We start from the raw sequence: 26,971 nt of genomic DNA, 5'->3' as shown, positions 1-26,971 counted from the left end.
AACTGTTGAGAATGTGAGCCTATGGTTGTGTGGGGGAAAGGGTTTAGTGTGTATGAGTGTGTGTGTGTATGTGTATGTGTGTATCCGACAACTGTTGAGAATGTGAGCCTATGGTTGTGTGGGGGAAAGGGTTTAGTGTGTATGAGTGTGTGTGTGTGTGTGTGTATGTGTGTATCCCACAACTGTTGAGAATGTGAGCCTATGGTTGTGTGGGGGAAAGGGTTTAGTGTGTATGAGTGTGTGTGTGTATGTGTATGTGTGTATCCCACAACTGTTGAGAATGTGAGCCTATGGTTGTGTGGGGGAAAGGGTTTAGTGTGTATGAGTGTGTGTGTGTGTGTATGTGTGTATCAAACAACTGTTGCGAAGGAGTAAAATATGTTAGAAACACTAGAGGATGAATAGAGGATAATAAATCCTTTTCATAAATTGCCTACATTACTACAAATATTAATTGCTAATTATGGAAAATAAGAAACAGGATTCTTAAAATATATATATATATATTTTGATGGCTATATATAATAAAAATCGAGGTGAGGGTGATGAAAATGCATTTGGCGGTTGATCTACTTCTGTTCTGTAAATGGCACTGTGTGCTCTTTTCGAAGGATGGATCCCCAGTCTTTACAGGACTATGGGATACGGGGGTCGGGGGTGGTCTGCCGGGCGTTGGGATGACAACCCAATTCGGGATGAGGAGGGCTTTTAGAGGATGGAATAGTGGGGACCAATTGGAGGTTTACTTAGTAGCAACTCAAATATCATGGTACAGCTACAGTGGGGCAAAAAAGTACTTAGTACTTAGTAGTCTCCGGCGAAGGTCCCCAGTATGGGGTCCCCAGTCCGGGATCTCCGGCGACGGTCCCCAGTCCGGGGTCTCCGGCGGCGGTCCCCAGTCCGGGGTCTCCGGCGACGGTCCCCAGTCCGGGGTCTCCGGCGACGGTCCCCAGTCCGGGGTCTCCGGCGACGGTCCCCAGTCCGGGGTCTCCGGCGACGGTCCCCAGTCCGGGGTCTCCGGCGACGGTCCCCAGTCCGGGGTCTCCGGCGACGGTCCCCAGTCCGGGGTCTCCGGCGGCGGTCCCCAGTCCGGGGTCTCCGGCGACGGTCCCCAGTCCGGGGTCTCAGGCGGCGGTCCCCAGTCCGGGGTCTCAAGTTATTATTTGGTTAGGTCAGGGTGTGACAAGGGTGGTTTGTGTAGTTTTTGTATTGTCTAGGGTTTTTTGTATGTTTATGGGTTTTTACTAGTGTAGGTGTTTTTATGTCTATGGTTGCCTAGATTGAGGACCAATCAGAGGCAGCTGTTTATCGTTGTCTTTGATTGGGGACCATATTTAGGTAGCCATATTCATTGGGTATTTTGTGGGTTATTGTCTATGTGTAGTTGCCTGTGTCTGCACTCGTTGTTCATAGCAGACAATTACATTGATGGAAGCAACATTCTTTCCACAATATTAAGCTGATCCACCCCTTACAAAAAAATTTAAAAGAAAGAAACATACAGGATGAGTGGCTAAGTAAGTAATACGAGCATTTATAGGAACTTGTTAAAATTACAATATCACATTACCTTTCTAAAGCTATACACTCAAAGAGAACAGACCCCAGTATCTCTTTCAGTTTGATCCAACAGAGCATGGGGAGGGGATCAAAAATATTTCAGATCAGCTTAGAAAATGTCAAAAGAGCAGTCTCCATTTTAACTGTAAGCCTGGAAACTATGTCTTATTGTCACATACACCGGATAGGTGCAGTGAAATGTGTTGTTTTACAAGGGTCAGCCATAGTAGTATGGCACCCCTACGGCAAATTAGGGTTAAGTGCCTTGCTCAAGGGTACATCGACAGATTTTCCACCTTGTCAGCTCAGATATTTGAACCAGCGACCTTAAGGATGTGAACATTTGAACCAGTGACTCAGGTGTGAATACATATGTAAATTAAATATTTATGTGTTTTATTTTCAATAAATATGCAAAAAATAAATAAAACATGATTTCACTTTCACTTTGAGGTATTTTGTGTAGATGGAAGAGAGAAAAAATCTATTTAATCAATTTTGAATCCAGGCTGTAGGCCAACAAAATGTGGAATAAGTCAATGGGTATGAAAACTTTCTGAAGGCACTGTATTCACACCCCTGAGTCAATACTTTGCAGAAGCATCTTTGGCAGCAATTACAGCTGTGAGTCTTTCTGGGTATGTCTCGAAGAGCTTTCCACACCTGAATTGTGTAACATTTCCCAATTTTCTTTACTAAGTTCTTCAAGATTTGTCAAATTGGTTGTTGATCATTGTTAGACAATAATTTTCAAGTCTTGCCATAGATTTTCAAGTACATTTAACTCAAAACTGTAACTCAGCCACTCAGGAACATTCATTGTCTTCTTGGTAAGCAACTTCAGTGTAGATTTGGCCTTGTGTTTTAGGTTATTGTTCTGCTGAAAGGTGAATTTATCATCCCCCAGTGTCTGGTGGAAAGCAGACTGGACCAGGTTTTTCTCTAGGTATTTTTCCTGTGATTAGATCCATTTTGTTTATTTTTTTATCCTGAAAAATTCCCCAGCCCTTAACGATTACAAGCATACCCATAACATGATGCAGCCTCCACTATGCTTTAAAATATGGAGAGTGGTACTCAGCAATGGGTTATATTTGGATTTGCCCCAAACATAACACTTTGAATTCAGGACAAATTAATGCTTTGACACATTATTTGAAGTATTACTTTAGTGCCTTGTTGCAGACAGATTTCAGAGTAGCTTAAAGAGCCTGGACTATAGGAGGCTGATAACTATGCCTGCTTAATTAGTAGCCAATAATGATACCAATGCCCTTCTGGTTGTGGCCTACTGCTTCCAGAACTATGCTGGCAGCCCAGCCCAGGCATAGTAGACATCCAGGGGATTTTCTCCATGTTGGCCCAACACTTCTTATCGCCCCCTCTACCAGTTCCAGCCCATGTGTGGTCAACATGATCTAGCCCAGTCAACTAGAATTCAAAAATGGGCTTGGCCAACATGATCTCTATTTCCCAAGGAACTTCAGAAAGGCAAAAAACAACAATGGAGCAAATTAGTGTTAAGTGCTTTGCTCAAGGTCACATCAACAGATTTTCACCTCGTCTACTCGGGTATTCGCACCAGCAACCTTTCGGTAAATCAGCCTTCAGTTAAGCTCAGCGTTGGCTACTATTGTCAATGGTTCAGTCCAAGAAAGGCTTGGCCAACATCAGTCTTCAATGATCCAGTTGACTACAAGTCAAACGCCAACATGGTCTCATTAGTATGTAAAAACAGTGGCATTCAACCATTACGTGGTTAAAACACTCGATCAAAATAAAAATATAAAACAACCCGCTTCCACTCTGACCTCCTCTCTAGCACCAGACTTCTCTTGTCTTATTGTTAGAGCCAGTAATGAATATGTTATTATAGTGACATAAGTAATATTGTCACCTTGGGTGCATAAAACATTAACATATTTCTAAAGAGATATGTCTGTCAGACCACATGTAAACAAACTCCCACTCATTGTTGTTCTACTGTAACCCAAAACAGACAATGACAGTAGTGAGTTGGCAAGAACATGAGTGCATGTAAATGGGATCCAGTTTAATGAAAGTGTTTAAGAAATTTCACCTCTACTGTACCAGGAGTGGCCAATACTCTGTCGGGATTCTCCAAAATTTACCGACAGATTTACCAACATTCAAACAATTCCTTCTTCAATACCAACAAAAAAAAGTAAAATGCCACATAAATATTATGTGTTCTAAATGTTAATTTTCTATTATTTTTCTATTAATTTGGATGATTTTAAATATTTCAGGAAATAAACACTTTAGAGAAACAAAGCAAATCCACACACAGGCTCTATGGTGATGTGATGGGAGCGGATCATGACTCAATCTGTACGGATGGACAGACAGCCAGAAAGACAAACACCTGATGAGTTACTCTGTCTGACTGAGGACTGGTTTTATGGGGTATAGGCCTACTACATTCATGGCAAATGAACTAAAAATAAAAAATCTGAGTATATTCCCTTCCAATAACGTGCAACTCCTCAGAGCCTGTACACAGTCAAACTGAGGTCAGCTTTGTAATTCCTTACTAATATCAGCAATAGCATTCAATATTTCACGTATTAAGCTCTGAGTCACAGGGCATATTGCTGGACAATTACGGTCCAAAACAAGCAGATACGGGTGATCTGGGATTTAATAAGCATTAAGCATTTTTCCTCTTTCCATCTCTCTCTCTCATCTTCTCTCTGTCCTTCTCGATGAAAGAAAAATAACAAGATAACAAATAATATGTCACACAGGAAACCGAATAGGGGTGTGGAGATATGTCGCGCAGAGTGGCTCCCCCTATTACCACAAATAGAAATAAGTGTAAGGACTCTTACTTACAGAAGTTCATACCATTAAAAAAAAAAAAAACAGGTTGTGACTTAATATAATATCCTGCATCCTTCATCGCACAAATTCAACATACATTAAACGATTTTGATATAAAAGCTCTACGGAGAAAGGGATACTTAGTCAGTACAGCCTGTACAGAATAAAAAATATTCCAAAAGGGGAAGTTGTACAACTGAATGTATTCAACCGAAATGTGTCTTCCGCGTTTAACCCAACCCCTCAGAATCCGAGATGCGATGGAAGTTGCCTTGATCTACGTCATCGGCAGCAGAATGGCCGATTTCTCCACCTTGCCGGCTCAGGGATATGAACCATTAACCTTTTGGTTACTGGCCCAACGCTCTTAACCGCTAAACTACCTACCACCCTAAGCTTTTTCTTTAAGAAAATCAAGATGCATGAATATATACTGTAGCCATTTAGAGGGTGTCTGTGTGTTTTTGGTGTACCAAACTCACTAAAAGTGGCAGTAATAAAGCCTCTCTTGAAAAAGCCAAACCTTGACCCAGAAAATATAAAAAACTATCGGCCTATATCGAATCTTCCATTCCTCTCAAAAATTTTAGAGAAGGCTGTTGCGCAGCAACTCACTGCCTTCCTGAAGACAAACAATGTATACGAAATGCTTCAGTCTGGTTTTAGACCCCATCATAGCACTGAGACGGCACTTGTGAAGGTGGTAAATGACATTTTAATGGCATCGGACCGAGGCTCTGCATCTGTCCTCGTGCTCCTAGACCTTAGTGCTGCTTTTGATACCATCGATCACCACATTCTTTTGGAGAGATTGGAAACCCAAATTGGTCTACACGGACATGTTCTGGCCTGGTTTAGATCTTATCTGTCGGAAAGATATCAGTTTGTCTCTGTGAATGGTTTGTCCTCTGACAAATCAACTGTAAATTTCGGTGTTCCTCAAGGTTCCGTTTTAGGACCACTATTGTTTTCACTATATATTTTACCTCTTGGGGATGTTATTCGAAAACATAATGTAAACTTTCACTGCTATGCGGATGACACACAGCTGTACATTTCAATGAAACATGGTGAAGCCCCAAAATTGCCCTCGCTAGAAGCATGTGTTTCAGACATAAGGAAGTGGATGGCTGCAAACTTTCTACTATTAAACTCGGACAAAACAGAGATGCTTGTTCTAGGTCCCAAGAAACAAAGAGATCTTCTGTTGAATCTGACAATTAATCTTAATGGTTGTACAGTCGTCTCAAATAAAACTGTGAAGGACCTCGGCGTTACTCTGGACCCTGATCTCTCTTTTGAAGAACATATCAAGACCATTTCGAGGACAGCTTTTTTCCATCTACGTAACATTGCAAAAATCAGAAACTTTCTGTCCAAAAATTATGCAGAAAAATTAATCCATGCTTTTGTCACTTCTAGGTTAGACTACTGCAATGCTCTATTTTCCGGCTACCCGGATAAAGCACTAAATAAACTTCAGTTAGTGCTAAATACGGCTGCTAGAATCCTGACTAGAACCCCAAAATTTGATCATATTACTCCAGTGCTAGCCTCTCTACACTGGCTTCCTGTCAAAGCAAGGGCTGATTTCAAGGTTTTACTGCTAACCTACAAAGCATTACATGGGCTTGCTCCTACCTATCTCTCTGATTTGGTCCTGCCGTACATACCTACACGTACGCTACGGTCACAAGACGCAGGCCTCCTAATTGTCCCTAGAATTTCTAAGCAAACAGCTGGAGGCAGGGCTTTCTCCTATAGAGCTCAATTTTTATGGAACGGTCTGCCTACCCATGTCAGAGACGCAAACTCGGTCTCAACCTTTAAGTCTTTACTGAAGACTCATCTCTTCAGTGGGTCATATGATTGAGTGTAGTCTGGCCCAGGAGTGGGAAGGTGAACGGAAAGGCTCTGGAGCAACGAACCGCCCTTGCTGTCTCTGCCTGGCCGGTTCCCCTCTTTCCACTGGGATTCTCTGCCTCTAACCCTATTACAGGGGCTGAGTCACTGGCTTGCTGGGGCTCTCTCATGCCGTCCCTGGAGGGGGTGCGTCACCTGAGTGGGTTGATTCACTGTTGTGGTCATCCTGTCTGGGTTGGCGCCCCCCCCTTGGGTTGTGCCGTGGCGGAGATCTTTGTGGGCTATACTCAGCCTTGTCTCAGGATGGTAAGTTGGTGGTTGAAGATATCCCTCTAGTGGTGTGGGGGCTGTGCTTTGGCAAAGTGGGTGGGGTTATATCCTTCCTGTTTGGCCCTGTCCGGGGGTGTCCTCGGATGGGGCCACAGTGTCTCCTGACCCCTCCTGTCTCAGCCTCCAGTATTTATGCTGCAGTAGTTTATGTGTCGGGGGGCTGGGGTCAGTTTGTTATATCTGGAGTACTTCTCCTGTCCTATTCGGTGTCCTGTGTGAATCTAAGTGTGCGTTCTCTAATTCTCTCCTTCTCTCTTTCTTTCTCTCTCTCGGAGGACCTGAGCCCTAGGACCATGCCCCAGGACTACCTGACATGACTCCTTGCTGTCCCCAGTCCACCTGGCCATGCTGCTGCTCCAGTTTTAACTTCCACCTGACTGTTCTGCCTTATTATTATTCGACCATGCTGGTCATTTATGAACATTTGAACATCTTGGCCATGTTCTGTTATAATCTCCACCCGGCACAGCCAGAAGAGGACTGGCCACCCCACATAGCCTGGTTCCTCTCTAGGTTTCTTCCTAGGTATTGGCCTTTCTAGGGAGTTTTTCCTAGCCACCGTGCTTCTACACCTGCATTGCTTGCTGTTTGGGGTTTTAGGCTGGGTTTCTGTACAGCACTTTGAGATATCAGCTGATGTACGAAGGGCTATATAAATAAATTTGATTTGATTTGATCCTTGTGGGGACCAGAAGTCCTCACAAGGATAGTCAAACAAGGACAATTCAGATAAGTGGGAACACTGAAAAAGCATTGAACATTGAATCACTTTGAGCATGATCAAGCTATTAATTACACTTTGGATGGTGTATCAATACACCCAGCCACTACAAAGATACAGACGTCCTTCCTAACTCAGTTTCTGGAGAGGAAAGAAACCACTCATGAGGACAATGGTGACTTTAAAACAGTTGCAGAGTTTAATGGCTGTAATAGGAGAAAATTGAGGATGGATCAATAACATTAGTAGTGACTACATAAATGACAGTGAAAAGAAGGAAGCCTGTACAGAATAAAAATATTCTGAATGTCTGAACTGAATGTATTCAACTGAAATGTGTCGTCCGCGTTTAACCCAACCCCTCTGTATCAGAGGTGCGGGGGCTGCCTTAATCGACATCCACGTCTTCAGTGCCTGGGGAACAGTGGGTTAACTGCCTTGCTCAGAGGCAGAACGACAGATTTTTACCTTGTCAGCTCGAGGATTCGATCCAGCAACCTTTCGGTTACTGGCCCAACGCTCTAACCACTAGGCTACCTGCCGCCCTGTTTTTTAGGATAAAAAATAAAAGGAATAAAGCTAAGCACAGGCAAAATCCTACAGGAACACCTGGTTCAGTCTGCTTTCCAACAGATACTGAGAGACAAATTCACCTTTCAGCAGGACAATAACCTAAAACACAATGCCAAATATAGACTTGAGTTGCTTACCAAGATGACATTGAACATCCCTGAGTGACCTAGTTCAAAATCTATGGCAAGACTTAAAAATAGCTGTCTAGCAATGATCAACAACAAACTTGACAGAGCTTGAAGAATTTTTAAAAGAATAATGTGTAAAAATGGTTCAATTCAGGTGTGCAAAGCTCTTAGAGACTTACCCCGAAAGACTCACAATTGTAATTGCAGCCAAAGGTGATTCTAACATGTATTAACTTAGGGGTGTGAATACTTATGTAAATTAGATACAATGGGCTCTAAATGTCAATTAAAATTTTATTTGTCACATGCGCCGAATACAACAAGTGTAGACAAATTCACTTATATGTGTATTAAAGTAGTTGAAAGTTAAGTATTTGGTCCCATATTCCTAGCACACAATAACTACATTAAGCCTGTGACTGTACACACTTGTTGGATGCATTTGCAGTGTGTTTTGGTTGTGTTTCAGATTATTTTGTGCCCAATAGAAATAAATGGTAAATAATGTATTGTGCCATTTCGGAGTCACTTTTATTGTACATAAGAATATAAGGTTTCTAAACACTTCTACATTAATATGGATGCTACCATGATTACGGATTATACTTATGCCTCTAACTTTCTCACGATTTATTCAGGATTATCTGTAATCATGGTGAATTTGTCCCAAAACCTTTGGACCCCTAAAATGGTGGACTATGTACAAAAAGTGCTGTAATTTCTAAACAGTTCACCCGATATGGATGAAAATACCCTCAAATTAAAGCTGACAGTCTGCACTTTAACCTCATAGTCATTGTATCCTTTCAAATCCAAAATGCTGGAGTACAGAGCCAAAATAACAGAACATGTGTCATTGTCCCAATACTTTTGGAGCTTACCGTATTTCTGTACTTAATTTTCAATACATTTACAAAAATGTTTTCACTTTGTCATTATGGGGTAGAGTGTAGATGGGAGATATTTTATTTATTTAATCCATTTTTAATTCAGGCTCAACGAAATATAGTCAAGGTATGAACACTTTCTGAAGGCACTACATAGTTTTGTTTTTGTACAGTTAGTTCTGATGGCTGGAGTTTATTTGTTGCAAAGATGATTTCTTTAGACAGTGATTCTGCCATAGAGAAACCCATGGCCGATTAATTAGGGCCGATTTCAAGTTTTCATAATAATCGGAAATCTGTATTTTTGGGCTCCGATTTGACGATTTTTTAAATATATTTTTTATACCTTTATTTAACTAGGCAAGTCAGTTAAGAACACATTCTTATTTTCAATGACTGCCTAGGAACGGTGGGTTAACTGCCTCGTTCAGGGGCAGAATCACAGATTTTCACCTTGTCAGTTCGGGGGATCCAATCTTGCAATTTTACAGTTAACTAGTCCAACGCAATAACGACCTGCCTCTCTCTCATTGCACTCCACAAGAAGACTGCCTGTTACGTGAATTCAGTAAGGCAAGGTAAGTTGCTAGCTAGCATTAAACTTATCTTATAAAAAACAATCAATCATAATCACTAGTTAACTACACATGGTTGATGATATTACTAGATATTATCTAGCATGTCCTGCGTTGCATATAATCTGACTGAGCATGTAAGTATCTGACTGAGCGGTGGTAGGCAGAAGCAGGCGGTAAACATTCATTCAAACAGCACTTTCGTGCGTTTTGCAAGCAGCTCTTCGTTGTGCGTCAAGCATTGCGCTGTTTATGACTTCAAGCCTATCAACTCCCAAGATGAGGCTGGTGTAACCGAAGTGAAATGGCTAGCTAGTTAGCGCGCTCGTCACTCGCTCTGAGCATGCTCTGCATGGGTAACGCTGCTTCGATGGTGGCTGTTGTCGTTGTGTTGCTGGTTCGAGCCCAGGGAGGAGCGAGGAGAGGGACAGAAGCTATACTGTTACACTGGCAATACTAAAGTGCCTATAAGAACATCCAATAGTCAAAGGTTAATGAAATACAAATGGTATAGAGGGAAATAGTCCTATAGTTCCTATAATAACTACAACCTAAAACTTCTTACCTGGGAATATTGAAGACTCATGTTAAAAGGAACCACCAGCTTTCATATGTTCTCATGTTCTGAGCAAGGAACTGAAACGTTTGCTTTCTTACATAGCACATATTGCACTTTTACTTTCTTCTCCAACACTTTGTTTTTGCATTATTTAAACCAAATTGAACATGTTTCATTATTTACTTGCGGCTATATTAAGTTAAAATAAGTGTTAATTCAGTATTGTTGTAATTGTCATTATTACAAATAAATACAAATCGGCCGATTAATCGGCATCGGATTTTTTGGTCCTCCAATAATCGGTATCGGTATCGGCGTTGAAAAATCATAATCGGCCGACCTCTAGTATGGAGTCATAGTGAGTGTGCATAAAGGCTCGTTGATGATCTAAGAAAGATGTATGCTGCATGTCCCCTTCGCAAAATCAGCCAATGTTCAGCCTCTTTATGAGTCACTACCATTAGATCCAACCCTGACCAGCCTTCTGTGGGTTCAGGCTCACTTCGGTCCACCTGTCCCGGGTTACTGTCCATCTCCAGGCAGCTCTGAACAAAGAACAATAGTTATTTGAATAGGATTATTGAGGTGACCTCAGCAGGCAAGCCCAGGGCTGTGTTTGGTCAGCTCTCTCTCTATCTTCTCCTGTAGTTTATGAAAGGAGGGCCTTTTCTTGGGCTCGGCCTCCCAGCAGCCCCTCATCAGGGCGTAGACACTGGGGGGGCACTCCTCTGGAGCATCCATACGGTAACCCTGCTCCACCCGCTCCTTCACCTCCTTCACAGACTGAGGGAGACGAGGAAGGAGATAGAATAGGAGAAAGACAGAAAAAGAGATGGCGCATGAGATAATGCCACCCCCTCTTAATGGGTCGGTTCACTTTTTAGTGGACATAAAATAAAAGGTCAAACGTTCAGCCTACATACTGTATCTGTATGTTAATCACCTGGATTAAACAAGTACAGTACAACTCACTCATTCTAATTATATGGTTAGACACTAAGCATGCTCTAAGTCATTCTAGCTGATCCCCCCAGGCTGTCCCTATATCCCCCCCTGACCTACCAGGCAAACAGGGACAGGGCTAGATGGGCACAAAGGGTTGACAGTGAGACTGTGTGTCACAGGAGAGTGTAAGTACCATAATCTCCCTCCCCCCATGTACAAACAGAAAATACGCACAAAAGGACACAAGTACACACACTCACACTCTCTCTCACATCCCCACCCCTCCCCTTCGCTCTTCTTTTTGGCTGGCTGCCATCAGGAGCTGTTGCCTTAGAAATGCGGCCTACAAGCACTAATCCTTGTTTATCTCTGCTGTTATTACCTGGTTAGTGCCATTGCTTTGATTCTCTGCTTTACATACCTGTGGGGGGAGTAACAGACTCCCTACAAACAGATACAGCATGGAAAAAGGGGATTTTAAGTATGGAGTAAATAAATAAATACACACGCCCTTCCGTTTCACTCCAGTTAACTGCGCTCTGATCACAGCAGAGTTTGTTAATCGGCGCTGCTTCACTAAGACTGAAGTGTGTCTCTTCAATTGAACACATATCAACAATGAGTGTCAATGAAAATATAGTGCTATATAAACAGAGGTCTGGGCCATGGGACCATGGGAAAGAAATAAAAACCTACTCATGGGGTCCTCTACTGGTACAACATCATGACTACACATAGAAGAACCCCATCTTATGAATGCTCAAATTTCACCCCCGACTCCTATTCAGGACAGATCAAATGAGCCCGGGGCAAATCCATGTCCTGACGCACTAACCTGCCTTTAATCTTAGGGGAAGTTTCTTTAGTTTCAGTACCATAAGTCTATCAGTGGATAAAGCACTGCTGACGTAAACTGGATTATGGGTCATAAAGGGATAAGGGTCAAACAAACCCCATTTTCCATGACCTGCCCTAATAGATCAGGCGTTTTATGTAACCTGAGATTATGGTAATTTGGAGAGATGCACTGGTGCCAGGATGTCAATGGTGTTTTCAGTTAGTAAAAACTACTGGGTTGCCACTGATCAGCGGTAAGATAAGGGCACTGGACGCTGTAGCAGGCATCCTGAGAACAGCATCAGTAAGCTTTATTGTACTGTGGCTCACCTCTCACGGGCAAAGACCTCTGGAACACCTGCTGAGAACAGAGGACCTTGCAGCTTCCATGAAGCACAGAGAGCTATGGCATGCCATCATTCAGCACATTGCACCACCATAATAAGTAAGTGAGCAACTGGGTCAGACTGCCTTGATAATAATTTTCAAAGCAGCCGTTCATCTTTTTGTCACACACTAATTTCTGTTGCATTGTTGTGCCAGTAACTCAGAACTATACATCACTGTTCATAAAGATCAGTAAAGTCAGGACTCACCATCTTGGGGTAGGGCTGTCGACTGTAGGAGAACGTCTCCCAGAGGAGAACACCATAGCTCCATACGTCTGACCGCATGGAGAATTTCTGAAGGACAATCACACATGACCACAAAAGCAATTCAATGACAAAATTCCACTGATGGCTGCTCGACATGATAGTTACTGTGTAATAGCCACATAGGCTAAAAAACCTTATAGTTCACATACAATTCACATGAATTACACATACTGTTAAGTCTGTAAAGTGGGCGTCGGTAACCGAAAGTTTGAATCCCTTAGCCGACAAATCTGTCGACGTGCCCTTGAGCAAGGCACTTAGCGCTAATTTCTCCCACACTCCGAAGGTGTCTCAGGGGGAGTTGGGATATGCAAAAAAAACTTTTACAATTCACACATTTGCATTAATACACACTTGTGAAATAGGACAGATAAGCACCCACCTAATTCATATTTTATAATAAACATGTCTGTACTGTAAGCATGATCCTACCTCTTTCTTCAGGGCCTCAGGGGCTGTCCATTTGACTGGTAGTTTAGCATTGTCTGAGGCCTTGCAGTCCACCTTGGTCAACCCAAAGTCACTGACTTTGGCCACGCCTTCGTTGGAGACCAGGATGTTACGGGCAGCTAGGTCTCTGTGAACCAACCTCTTAGACTCCAGGTACTCCATGCCCTCGCACACATCTCTGAACACACACATACACACACTCTTATTTAAATACACAGAAATGCAAAGCTTCTAATAAAGACTCTCTTAAAAAGAGGCTTTCAGTAAAGTTGGTAATGTGGCAATGTTTTAATGTATAACATATAAAGTTATATTAAATTATATACTCCGAGTCAATATTCATGTCATAAGAAGCAATTCCCTACGACCACGCCCACAAAAATAGGTGAAACACATTCTTTCCCATTGACCGCCATTGTAAAAGAGCCAACTTCATCGTCAATGTTTAGTTAGTGCATTCGGAAAGTATTCAGACCCCTTGACTTTTTCCACATTTTGTTACGTTACAGCCTTATTCTAAAATTGATTAAATTGTTGTTTTTCCCTCATCAATACACACAATACCACATAATGACAAAGCAAAAACAGTTTTTTAGAAATGTTTGCAAATATATTACAAATATAAAACTGAAATATCACATTTACATAAGTACGGTATTTAATTGTTATTTTATTTTATACATTTGCAAAAATTTCTAAAAACCTGTTTTCACTTTGTCATGATGGGGTATTGTGTGTAGATTGATGAGAAAATAAAATAATTAATACATTTTAGAATAAGGTTGTAACGTAACAAAATGTGGAAAAAGTCAAGGGGTCAGAATACTTTCAGAATGCACTGTATACAGAAGTAACAAAACATGCTGAAAAGCTGCTGTGTTGTTCAATGTACATGTAATCAGGTCAAAACTCCAATCCTACGGTTGCCTCGGGAGCAGGTAATATTGAAAAGTAGTCTTTAGACATGCTGTACTTTTCTTAAATGTAATTTTGTAATTGACTAAAACAAGCCGATAACAACAAAATTGTGTTTTTTTGCTGTGGGCCAATGGGGTAACCTAGGTTGATTTCCCCACAGGCGGGCAGGGCCACAAAGTTCTATCAAATACCGCCTGGGACTGTGGTGGGGCCTCACAGTGCAAAACGTAGAAGCTGGCCAGTGCTAATGACAAAACAGCCCCTCGTCCGGAGGAAGTTCACCAGATTACCCTGCAACACACAAATAATACAGTTGGATAACAGTTGTGTAATCTGAATTAGATTTGAGTAGATAGTCCTAATTGTTTGTTTGTTACAGATAATTGTTTTGCATCAACAAGCTGTTAGGGCTTGTCTCCTGGACTGAGATTAAGCCTACTCCTAGTCTGTTAGTTAGTCTTGATTGACTGTGATGACAGATTGATGGTACTGAAGTCACGACAGCAGAACCTTGGCCATGAGCTCTGTGACAATGTGCAGTCCATTGTCTACGATCACCCCCAACAACCGCACCAGGTTCTTATGCTGCAGTTTCCTAGTGGAAAGTTCGTAATCAGATCAAAAACAGATCAAAACAATAAAATGAAAAAAAGAAAGGAACAAAGGTCAGACAGTCGTTACTCCATTTAATGAAGTTAATTAAGAACCTGTGTCGCCACTCTGGACTCACGTCATAACAGTGGTCTCTTCTAAGAATGCCTGTGCCGTTACATCACATTTGATGTTCTTTACTGCCACCTTCTGGCCAATGTAGTCTCCTTCAAACACCGCTAGGGGACAACAAAACAAGACCAAATTAAATCTGTAACAGAATCAGGGTTCAATTCAAGGTTACAATGGTTTACCGGCTTATTTAAAAAAAACTCCACCGACACAATTGAGGAAATTGCAGCCTCACCTCCAAACTCCCCCTCTCCGATACTCTCTCCCAAGGTCAGCTTCCTGATGTCCAGCAGCCATCCCGCTGTGACACACAGAGATACCAATCTAAAACGGTATCTTTTTTTCTCTCTCTCACTTCTAAAGAAACAGGTAGCTTTTATATTTATCACTCTCACTTCTAAAGACACCCCACCACCACATCCTCCCACATACAGAATACCCTTCATCCCCCTCACCCAGGAAGGGTTCTCCGAGCCTTAAGGAGGCCAACTCTGACACATCATGAGAGTGTAAAGACCAAGCCCTTACTTTTAGACAGTTCCAACTCAGCTGACTTGGTGCCCTCCTTAAATTTGGGCTTCAGAAGTTTGGTGGCGATAGCTCCCTTGTGCTTGGAGTGGAACTACAAAGATGGCCATTATTATTATTAACCTTTATTTATACAGGGTGGGTCCCCATTGAGACCAGGTTCTCATTTACAAGGGAGCCCTGTGAACATGAATATACACAATAAAATGTAACAACATAATGTAAAATACCAATACAACAAGAATAATCAAATCAAACAGAACTCTCACATATCACCTCCCTTAAAACTTGATCTAAACTTTCCAATGAGACCAGCGAGTCTAGCTTCAAGGTGGCCTGAAGGCTATTCCATGAGCTGGGGGCATAAAAACTAAAAAGCATTTATTTCCCAACTAAGTGGAGACCCACGGGACCTCCAGAACCATCCAGTCCAGAGAGCGGGTCAGCTTGTGACAGCTTACGGTATATTAAGAACAGAGAATGAACTATGCTGTCGTTGACACTTAAAAGGGTCAGTATGGGGCTTTGATTGCTTAGTTGGTTGCTAAAACTCACAACACCAGTAGAGCTGATTCCTCTATGGGCAACATACAGTATACCGATTGTATGTACAGTATTTACTGTTAGTTATTTATTCTAAAACTATAACAATTAAGTACTGTCAAAAAGAAAACAGAATGATGGTAAGGGGAACTGTACACAACAAATGCATTTTTTACAAATCCAATAGTCCTGCGTGTCAGGAAGCAGCTGGATTCTCCCTTTATTTCCTCACAAGAGTAAGTCAGCGATATGAGTCAGGACTAAAGACTTCTGTGCTCCACAGATAAGGGAGTGGTGAGGCATCTTTAGCCTTTACAGTCACCCGTATCTCCAAACTCCCTAATGACTGTGCTTCCAATAGCTCGGAAACTCACAGGCACAACATAGATAAACCTTAAAAGGTCTGCTAAGACCTTTCTTTTAAACTGTAAGCAATTAATGACAGTTACTTTTTATGGGTGACAGTTTGCCGTGGTTAGGTTCAAATACAATTCTGAGTGATTATTTTTCCATATAGAGGCTGATTATGAACATTAGCTCCTCAGTATAAAGATGTAGGCAAGACATTTGTATGGAAATCCTGTATTTTCATACACTCCCCTTTTAAATGTGACTCTACTATACTACCCTACCAAGCAAAAAGGCAGTAACTGCCTTTGTCATTTTTGCTACATTAAATACATGCTTAAATATACGTGCCCCCCCAACCCCTCTTTCTGTTTACCATATATGCATAGTCACTAACTATACATTCATATGCATACTACCTCAATTAGCCCGACTAAACGGTGCCCCCACACATTGGCTACCTGGACTATCTGCATTGTGTCCTGCCACCCACCACCCACCAACCCCTCTTTTACGCTACTGCTACTCTCTGTTTATAATATATGCATAGTCACTTTAACCATATCTACATGTACATACTACCTCAATCACCCGAGTAACCGGTGCCTGTATATAGCCTCACTACTGTTATAGCCTTGCTACTGTTATTTTTCAACTTAAATTGCACTGTTGGTTAGAGCCTGTAAGTAAGCATTTCACTGTAAGGTCTACACCTGTTGTATTCGGCGCACGTGACAAATAAACTTTGATTTGGACAAGTATCCTGCCTCTATTGTATTGTGTTTTTGAGAAAATGGGGGTCATGTTAGCAGTAACTGCATAAAGTTACTGTGAAACCAAGGTAAATAAAAGCAATTTTTCTCAGTTCCACACTATGAGCAGTTACTGCCTTTTTGCTTGGTAGGGCAGTGTATAATCTAGCATTTTTTATTTGAGATCAAATGTTTACTATGAGGCCGATGTGAGTAAGAACTTTAAACAGGTTAAACACATTCGTAAGGCTGTGGGGCCAGAATGAATACCAGAGAGCTTAATCAGAGCATGCGCTGACCAGCTGGCAAGTGTGTTCACTGACATTTTCAACCTATCCCTAACCCGGTCTGTAATACCAACTTGTTTCAAGCAGAACAGCATAGTCCTCATGCCCAAGAATGCCAAGGTAACCTGCCTATAGTAAATTAATATCACCCTGTAGCATTCACATCTATAGCCAAGAAATGCTTTGAAAGGCTGGTTATGGCTCAAATCAACACCATCATCCCTGACAACCTGGACCCACTCTAATTCGCATACTGCCGTAACAGATAGAATAGAATAAAACTTTATTGGACATTTTTCTTTGGCATCACCTTCATTAAAAGAATCACATACACATTCATTTTTTATTTATCTGTTATTTTACCAGGTAAGTTGACTGAGAACACTTTCTCATTTGCAGCAATGACCTGGGGAATAGTTACAGGGGAGAGGAGGGGGATGAATGAGCCAATTGTAAACTGGGGATTATTAGATGACCATGATGGTTTGAGGACCAGATTGGGAATTTAGCCAGGACACCGGGGTTAACACCCCTACTCTTACAATATGTGCCATGGGATCTTTAATGACCTCAGAGAGTCAGGACACCCGTTTAACATCCCATCCGAAAGACGTGTGAATGGGCAAGACAAAAGATTTTTAAGTATCTTTGAACAGGGTATGGTAGTATCTGCCAGGCGCACCGGTTTGTGTCGAGAACTGCAACACTTCTGGGTTTTTCATGCTCAACAGTTTCCTATGATGTCAAGCAAAGAGGCGATGAGTTTGACGGTAGGCCTGTAAATACATCCACAGATACACCTCCAATTGACTCAAATGATGTCTATTAGCCAATTAGAACCTTCTAAAGCCATGACATAATTTTCTGGATTTTTCCGAGCTGTTTAAAGGCACAGTCAACTTAGTGTATGTAAACTTCTGACCCACTAGAATTGTGATACAGTGAATTATAAGTGAAATAATCTGTCTGTAAACAATTGTTGGAAAAATCTAAAGGAATCAGCCAACAATTGTTGGAAAAATCTAAAGAAATCAGCCAAGAAGTCTGGTTCATCCTTGTGGGATCAATTTCCTGACACCTGAAGGTACCATGTTCATCTGTACAAACAATAATACGCAAGAATAAACAGCATGAGACCATGCAGCCGTCATACCACTCAGGAAAGAGTTGTGTTCTGTCTCCTAGAGATGAACGTACTTTGGTGCGAAAAGTGCAAATCAATCCCAGAACAACAGTAAAGGACCTTGTGAAGATGCTGGAGGAAACAGGTACAAAAGTATCTATATCCACAGTAAAACGAGTCCTATATCGACATAACCTGAAAGGCCGCTCAGCAAGGAAGAAGCCACTGCTCCAAAACCACCGTAAAAAAAGCCACACTCCGGTTTGCAACTGCACATGGGGACAAAGATCGTACTTTTTGGAGAAAGGTCCTCTGGTCTGATGAAACAAAAATAGAACTTTTTGGCCATAATGACCGTTGTTTTGTTTGGAGGAAAAAGGGGAAGGCTTGCAAGCCAAAGACCACCATCCCAACCGTGAAGCACAGAGGTGGCAGCATCATGTTGTGGGGGTGCTTTGCTGCAGGAGGGACTGATGCACTTCACAAAATAGATGGCATCATGAGGAGGAAAATTATGTGGATAAATTGAAGCAACATCTAAACACATCAGTCAGGAACTCAAAGCTTGGTCGCAAATGGGTCTTCCAAATGGACAATGACCCCAAGCATATTAAATGTCAGGAATTGTGAAAAACTGAGTTTAAATGTATTTGGTGTGTGTAAACTTCCGACTTCAACTGCAGCCATGTTATTTTTACTCGTTATTGTTATTCAATCTGCATTGTTGGAAAAGGACCCGTAAGTAAGCATTTCACTGTTCGTCTACACCTGTTGTTTACGAAGCATGTGACAAATACAATTTGATTTGATAGTACAGAATGTCACCTTTGTGGGTATTTTTATACATATCTGTTTTACCTTTTAGAAATGAAAGCACTCCATGTATCTAGTCCCCCCCCATTTGAAGAAGTCATAAATATTTGGACAAATTCACATATAATGTATTAAAGTAGAAAAAAAGTGTAGTATTTGTTCCCATATTCCTAGCACTCATTGACTACATCAAGCATATGACTCTACAAACTAAATAACAAATCCATCTCTGCCTCACCTCTATCATGTCTATGAGGTTGTAGAAGTACTGGGTGTTGATGATGGTCAGTTTGCTGTGCTGGTACATGACTCGGTAGTGGATGACCTGGCTGGAGTAGCCGACACAGAGCACATAATCACCAGGGTGGCGGATGGACTCCCGCACCAGGAACAGGCCATCCTCTACAGGCCGCAGCTTGGACACCGCCTCGGGACCTGAGATCGTCCCATGGAATCAGCTGACATGGACCAAAAAATTATTAGTAGAAGCAATTAATAAAGAGACATTCCACAAAGTGTATTGCACAGGGCTAAGGATTTTGTTCCGGTCAAGTCACATGTTCAGGAAATCACCTGGCCCTAGCTATATAAAACCCTCTTAGGCCTCACTCCCCCCTATCTGAGATATTTACTGCAGCCCTCATTCTCCACATATAACAACCGTTCTGCCAGTCATATTCTGTTAAAGGTCCCCAAAGCACACACATCCCGGGTCTCACATCTTTTCAGTTTGCTGCAGCTAGTGACTGGAACAACCTGCAACAAATACTCAAACTTGACAGTTATCTCAATCTCTTTATTCAAAGACTCAATCATTGACACTCTTACTGACAGTTATGGCTGCTTTGCGTGATGTATTGTTGTCTCTACCTTCTTGCCCATTGTGCTATTGTCTGTGCCCAATAATGTTTGTGCCATGTTTTGTGCTGCTACCATGTTGTGTTGCTACCAAGTTGTTGTCATGTTGTGTTGCAACCATGCTATGTTGTTGTCATTGGTCTCTCTTTATGTAGTGTTGTCTCTCTACTCTTGATGTGTGTTTAGTCCTGTATTTAAAAAATATATATATATATTTTTAAATCCAAGTCCCCGCAGGAGGCCTTTTACCAGGCCGTTATTATAAATAGGAATTTGTTCTTAACTGACTTGCCTAGCTGAATAAAGGTTAAATATTATTTTTTAAATAGCTCTAAGCTTACATAACTGGAAAAAAATCCCCATCTAAATGATATTATAAACTGCTAGTACAAAAAAATGACACGATGAGGAAGTGTACATATCAGTCCTTCAGTGGAAGACAGTGTGGATATTATGGAGAAGAACAAAAAGGAAACAGAAAACAACACAAATGCCTAAATTGCACAATATACATGGTGGTTAGTCATATGACTGGGGATAAAGCAAAAATAATGAAATCCAGACTGATAGCCTTAACGTAGACTTACGGCATGAGACTGAGACTGGGGTCGACACGAATGGCCTCTCGCTCTCGCATGTTGGTGGCAGAGATGAGTCCTTCCTCTCCTGTGGTGTTGTGTCTGGCCTTGTAATGTTCTTTCCCCTAGAAAACAGCACCAGAACAGCTTTCAGTAGAATCATGCAAATAGATACATTTTTATCTCAGTTCAGTTCAATTATATTTATAGAGCCCCCACCAAAGCAGACAGTGCACAAAGATCATGGGCAAGTTTTTATTTTAATTTTAGAAAAGTACATTGTAAATGATGTGCTTACATTTGTATACGATCACATATCTCTCTCTATTATGCATGGGAATATTTTGGAACAGATTACCAAAATAAAAATATCATGGAGCTTATTTGCTGGTGTTTTTACAGTCTTTTTTTGCTCAGAAAACTTGTGGGGCAAAATAAAATCGCCTGCACGGCAAATTCGGCCTGTTGCCGCAAGTTAGGGGACCTTGCTATAAATCATTACGTACCATTCCTGTTCTAATAATAGTGAGGATGTCTCCTTTGCGATAGGCCAGTTCACCAGTTTTGGGCTGGCTGTGGTCACTCTTGGCAACACATTGTGTGCCGAACACCAAACACTTCTGTAAGGGAGAGGTCAAAAATGAAAGGCCTGTGAAAGAACTTTGACATTTACAGCATCGGTTGGTTCAAAATTCTAAAATTAGGACATTTCTCTGAAATGTGTACACTACATTTAACAAACATTATAAACTGGGTGGTTTAAACCCTGAAGGCTGATTGGCTGACAGCCATGGTATATCAGATCGTATACCACGGGTATGGCAAAACATGTATTTTTACTGCCCCAATTACATTGGTAACCAGTTTATAATAGCAATAAGGCACCACGGGGGTTTGTGGTATATGGTCAATATACAGTACCACCGCTAAGGGCTGTGTCTAGGCACTCCGCGATGCGTCACACTTAAGAATAGCCCTTAGTTGTGGTATATTGGCCATATTTTTTTTCACACAATTCTTTTTATCTAAATGCAGTGTGTCATGGTCACATTTTTTGCAGTGGTGGAAAAAGTACCCAATTGTCATACTTGAGTAAAAGTAAAAGATACCTTAATAGAAAATTACTCAAGTAAAAGTCACCCAGTAAAATACTACTTGTGTAAAAGTCAAAAGTATATTTAACACCAAATAATTTAAGTATCAAAAGTAAAAGTATCAATCATTTCAAATTCCCTGCACCATTTTCTTGTTTTATTATGTACAGCTAACCAAGGGCACACTCCAACACTCAGGCATAATTTACAAACGAAGCATTTGTGCTTAATGAGTCCACAAGATCAGAGGCAATAGATTACCAGGGATGTTCTCTTGATAAGTGCATGAATTTGACCATTTTCCTGTCCTGCTAGCCATTCAAAATGTAACGAGTACTTTTGGATGTCAGGGAAATTGTTTGGAGCGAAAAGTACATTATTTTCTTTAGGAATGTTACGTTAGTGAAGTAAAAGTAGTTGTCAAAAATATAAATAGTTAAAGTACAGATACCCCCAAAAACGAGTTAAGTAGTAGTTTTTGTTAATTTCACGTAGTTGACAACTTATGTGCAGTGGGCTACCACTGCTCATTTCCCTGTCATTAAAATATATACATTCCTGAAAAAATAAGCCCTTTTTGAATTATCAGTTCAATATAATTATTAAAAAAGAAAGGAAAAAACAAAGTAGGCAACAGCATTAACAGACGACTGAGACGACTGAGGGTGGGGCGTCATATGGCATTGGCAGTCTGTATACCTGTGGCTCAGCAATGTAGCAAAATGTTGCCTAATGTGGTCCAAGGACAGATGTGATCAGAGCGCTAAGAGGATACAGGTTTTTGGTGACCAGTCAATAGACACATGAACTAACACCATTTCCTGACAATGAGAAGACAGTTGAAGCCATAACACAGCTGAAACTGTCACTTACCTATAACGCTGCATTTGTACGACCTGTTACATTTATCATTGCAGTGTCGAGTGGGTAACCAATCGCTGCGATTCATTACAGGCTATTCCGTAAAAAAAGGAAATCGAGGTAGAGAACTGCTTACTTCTTCCTTAGGTCAGACGTCAAGAACGGAAAGGTTAAGCAGACGCATCTTCGAATACTAGACAGCGCTTCATGCACTATTATTCATCATCACTCACAATAGCCCATCGCCCCCTTTCCAATCATGAATATTCAATAAGCCAGAGGGGTGTTCTAGGATATGTGGAAGTGCTGACAATTTTTTAAGTGACATGACTGGCAACACATTTTAAAAGGTTCGTGGGGCGCCAGTTCCGTCAAAAATAATAAATTATTCATTCACACAATGAGAAAAGTATACATGAGTTATGTCTTTAATATTCATCCTTGGTTTCAGGCAGCACTACAAAGACGTTCAAATAATATTACAGCAACGTTAACTCACCTTTTAACAAAAAGTTGATTGCAACATGATCCAAAGACAAAAAAGTTAATTAAAATGGCTATTGTGAAGATGCTCTTTGAAAATAACATCAAGAGTTTTTTTTATTTTTTACAAAAACCTTAATTCAAAGATCTCTGCATTTTTCCTCATTCATCACAATAAGACGTTCAAAATATTGCATGATACAGTATTGATTTATTACAATGTTCCCCTTTTAGAACTGTCAGTCCATATCACTCCTCCTCGCCTCTCCACCTGATGTGTGGTGAGCATTCTGGCCCAAATCGGTTACTGTGCATCACCCAAGTGGGTGTCACACATTGGTTGAGGATAAGGTGAGCTTCCCCCTAACTACAGTTGAGGTCAGAAGTTAACATACACTTAGGTTGGAGTCATTAAAACTCGTTTCTCAATCACTCCACAAATTTCATGTGACCAAACTATAGTTTTAGCAAGTCGGTTAGGACATCTACTTTGTGCATGACAAGTAATTTTTACAACAATTGTTTACAGACAGATTTCACTGTATCAGTATTCCAGTGGGTCAGAAGTTTACATACACTAAATTGACTGTGCCTTTAAAACAGCTCAGAAAATTCCATAAAATGTCATGGCGTTAGAAGCTTCTGATAGGCTAATTTACATAATTTGAGTCAATTGGAGGTGTACCTGTGGATGTATTTCAAGGCCAACCTTCAAACTCAGTGCCTCTTTGCTTGATGACATAGGAAAATCAAAAGAAATCAGCCAAGACCTCAGATAAAAAATTGTAGACCTCCACAAGTCTGGTTCATCCTTGGGAGCCATTTCCAAAACGCCTTAAGGTACCACGGTCATCTGTACAAACAATAGTACCCAAGTATAAATACCATGGGACCACGCAGCCGTCACACGACTCAGGAAGGAGATGCATTCGGTCTCCTAGAGATGAACGTACTTTGGTGCGAAAAGTTCAAATCAATCCGAGAAACAGGTACAAAAGTATCTATATCCACAGTAAAACGAGTCCTATATCGACATAAACTGAAAGGACACTTAGCAAGGAAGAAGCCACTGCTCCAAAACCGCAATAAAAAAAGCCAGACTACGGTTTGCAACTGCACATAGGGACTAAGATCGTACTTTTTGGAGAAATGTCCTCTGGTCTGATGAAACAAAAATAGAATTGTTTGGCCATAATGATCGTTATGTTTGGAGGAAAAAGGGTACGCTTGCAAGCCGAAGAACACCATTCCAACCATGAAGCACGGGGGTGGCAGCATCACGTTGTGAGGGTGCTTTGCTACAAGAGAGATTGGTGCACTTCACAAAATAGATGGCATCATGAGGAGGAAAATTATGTGAATATATTGAAGCAACATCAGTCAGGAAGTTATAACTTGGTCGCAAATGGGTCTTCCAAACGGACAATGACCCCAAGCATACTTCCAAAGTTGTGGCAAAATGGCTTAAAGACAACAAAGTCAAGGTATTGGAGTGGCCATCACGAAGCCCTGACCTCAATCCCATAGAAAATGTTTGGGCAGAACTGAAAAAGCGTGTGCGAGCAAGGAGGCCTACAAACCTGACTCAGTTACACCAGTTCTGTCAGGAGGAATGGGCCAAAATTCACCCAACTTATTGTGGGAAGCTTGTGGAAGGCTACCCGAAGCATATAACCAAAGTTAAAAACAATTTAAAGGCAATGCTACCAAATACTAATTGAGTGTATGTAAACTTCTGACCCACTGGGAATGTGACGAAAGAAATAAAAGCTGAAATAAATCACTTTCTCTACTATTATTATGACAGTTCATATTCTTAAAATAAGGTGGTGATCCTAACAGGGAATTATTACTAGGATTAAATTTCAGGAATTATGAAAAACTGAGTTTAAATGAATTTTGCTAAGGTGTATGTAAACTTCCAACTTCAGCTATATGTAAAGCGCTATGTAAATCAAATCAATTTATTATATGAAATCTCCAAACACACTCCACAAAAGACAGACTTTTAAATGCAAAGAATATGGCTGCATATAATAACTCATTTCATAAGAGCTTTATTCTCATAGCATGCTAGACAGACTGTGCAACATAGGAGCGATCTGTCAACTCCTCTTAAACAAAACATATTCTAGAACCCTGTGATTTCCTTAAAAGCGTTTTGTGGTGCAATCAATCACATCTTCAAAAATGCAGATTTTTTTTTCAGGTGTCTGACAAATTTATAGACATCTTTAGACTACACAGAGAGAGTGCTTTTCAAAGCGCTGTTTTCATTGTGTTTCTTTACAGCTTTAGCATTTTATTTGTCATTGCCTGCAATTTTGGCACAATGAACTGTACATTTTTAAAACTTACTTTAATGTACTAATGTCGGTCTTTAAAGGGGGGCTGAACTTGGTTTCAAGTCTCATTAGGAAATGCGACAGAACGATTTCGGAGGCGTGCTTTGATGTGGGTTTACTCGTCTGTATTTGAACATGGGAAGTATTTGTACTTTTACTATGCCAAAACAGTACAGTTACATTCACTCACCCTTCTAGATAACTTGAAACAGTCTAACCATGTCTCGAAGTAGTCTTGCTAGTAAGTTAGCCAACTTCTTTCACCAAGTCGCTTCAGCTGCCAGGTGTGCAACTGTGGCAAAATTGGGTTGACTTTTGATTGCCTGTCTGTGGAGCTAGTTAGGGACTGTCAATAAATTACACAATGTAAATGAGACAACTTCATGTTGCACACCTGTTCTCTTTCAATTATTTCAATATTTGTATATTCATTTCTAAAATGTATAGTTGGTTTGATGTCAAGTCATTGAAATGTGGAGCTATTGATATTTTTAAATGTTGTCCCATGTACATTGTGTAATTTACTGATGGTCCCTAACTAACCCCATAGCGATATCGAATGTCAAACCAAATTGACCATGGGCATTACGATCTGGTCCTGTGCAGCTGCGCTCTGAAGTGATGATTATTTGGGTGCTGCCAGCTGTGGGCAGGATGATAATAAACCCAATATATGTACCTAAATTAGTAACTCCTGCAGTCTTCAGTATATAACTGGCCTGTACAGTAAATGATTACATCTTCTCTTCAATAAGAAAAGCAGGGGAAAAAAGTCCTTACAGTACATACAAAACAATGTAAGGAACAGTGGTTCGTACAAGTACTGTAAATGGGAGGGCTTCAGAAGTTGAGTGGGCAAATATTCTGGAAATGGAATGATGCAATCATTTAGCCTGGTTCCAGATCAGTATGTACTTTAGCAAACTCCTCTGATGATTGTTGTCATGAAGCACATACAGATCTGGGACCAGACTATCAGTCATTAGTTCCTAGAAACCTCAGTAAGTCAGTCTGACGTTAAAGCCAATTTTCAGCACAATTTTAAGAGTAAATCCTCTTTACCTTTCCTATCCCATTCCCTCTAGTGGAGACATACATGTTACAACTAAGTCAGTTATATTCATATAGATTCTGAAAATTAAAAATAAATGTAAAGGATGTGACATTCTGCCAGTATAGACGACTAACCTGCTATAGCCTGGGTGCTGATATGTTTGTTTTACTCTATCATTATCATGCCAACATTAGAAGCAAAACTAGACTGCCATCCAAGCTAACACTGCTCTGTCAGAGATCAAGCATCCACCTCTTCTGTATCCTCCTTCTTGTCTTTCTTGACCTCCCCTTCTCCAGTCTCGCTCCCGTCCCTTCTGCGCTTGCGGTTCCGAGCGCTGGCCTTGGACGCCGGCAGGGAATCCATTCCCAGAACCTTGTGGATCTGACGGAACGCCAGCAGTCGCAGAGCATGCTGGAATCAGAGACGAGAGGAGGATCAGTGGACTTCAAACACATTCCATTGTCACACATATCAATGGGTAAAAATCAAAGACGAATGGAGTGTAATTAGAGCTAGCATAATGACTAGGGGTTTAAGTTAGAGGGATATGAGTGTACAAAACTTTTTTCCATGACAGACTGACCAAGTGAATCCAGGTCAACGCTATGATCCCTTGATTGAGGTCACTTGTTAAATCCACTTCAAATCAGTGTAGATTAAGGGGAGGAGACAGGTTAAAGAAAGATTTTTAAGCCTGGAGACAATTGAGACAATAATTGTGTGTGCCATTCA

At 41.0% G+C, this 26,971-nt stretch overlaps 1 protein-coding gene and 1 pseudogene across 4 annotated transcripts in view; both read right to left on the bottom strand.

Annotated features, from left to right (window-relative positions):
- Positions 1-10,285: 10,285 nt before the first annotated feature.
- Positions 10,286-21,191, bottom strand: LOC109888540 (megakaryocyte-associated tyrosine-protein kinase-like; annotated as a pseudogene).
- Positions 21,192-24,878: 3,687 nt separating this feature from the next.
- LOC109889173 (zinc finger RNA-binding protein) overlaps positions 24,879-26,971 on the bottom strand; it is a 29,432-nt gene continuing 27,339 nt past the window's right edge. For all 4 annotated transcript variants that reach the window (XM_020480397.2, XM_031822570.1, XM_020480398.2 and 1 more), the window contains exon 19: positions 24,879-26,650. In XM_020480397.2, coding sequence (XP_020335986.1) covers positions 26,477-26,650 — 174 coding nt within the window. In that variant the 3' untranslated portion in view covers positions 24,879-26,476. The remainder of the gene's footprint in view (positions 26,651-26,971) is intronic.

This window comes from Oncorhynchus kisutch, linkage group LG4 (assembly GCF_002021735.2).
Source record: "Oncorhynchus kisutch isolate 150728-3 linkage group LG4, Okis_V2, whole genome shotgun sequence".
Lineage (NCBI taxonomy): Eukaryota > Metazoa > Chordata > Actinopteri > Salmoniformes > Salmonidae > Oncorhynchus > Oncorhynchus kisutch.
This window is presented reverse-complemented; position numbering and strand designations above follow the sequence as displayed.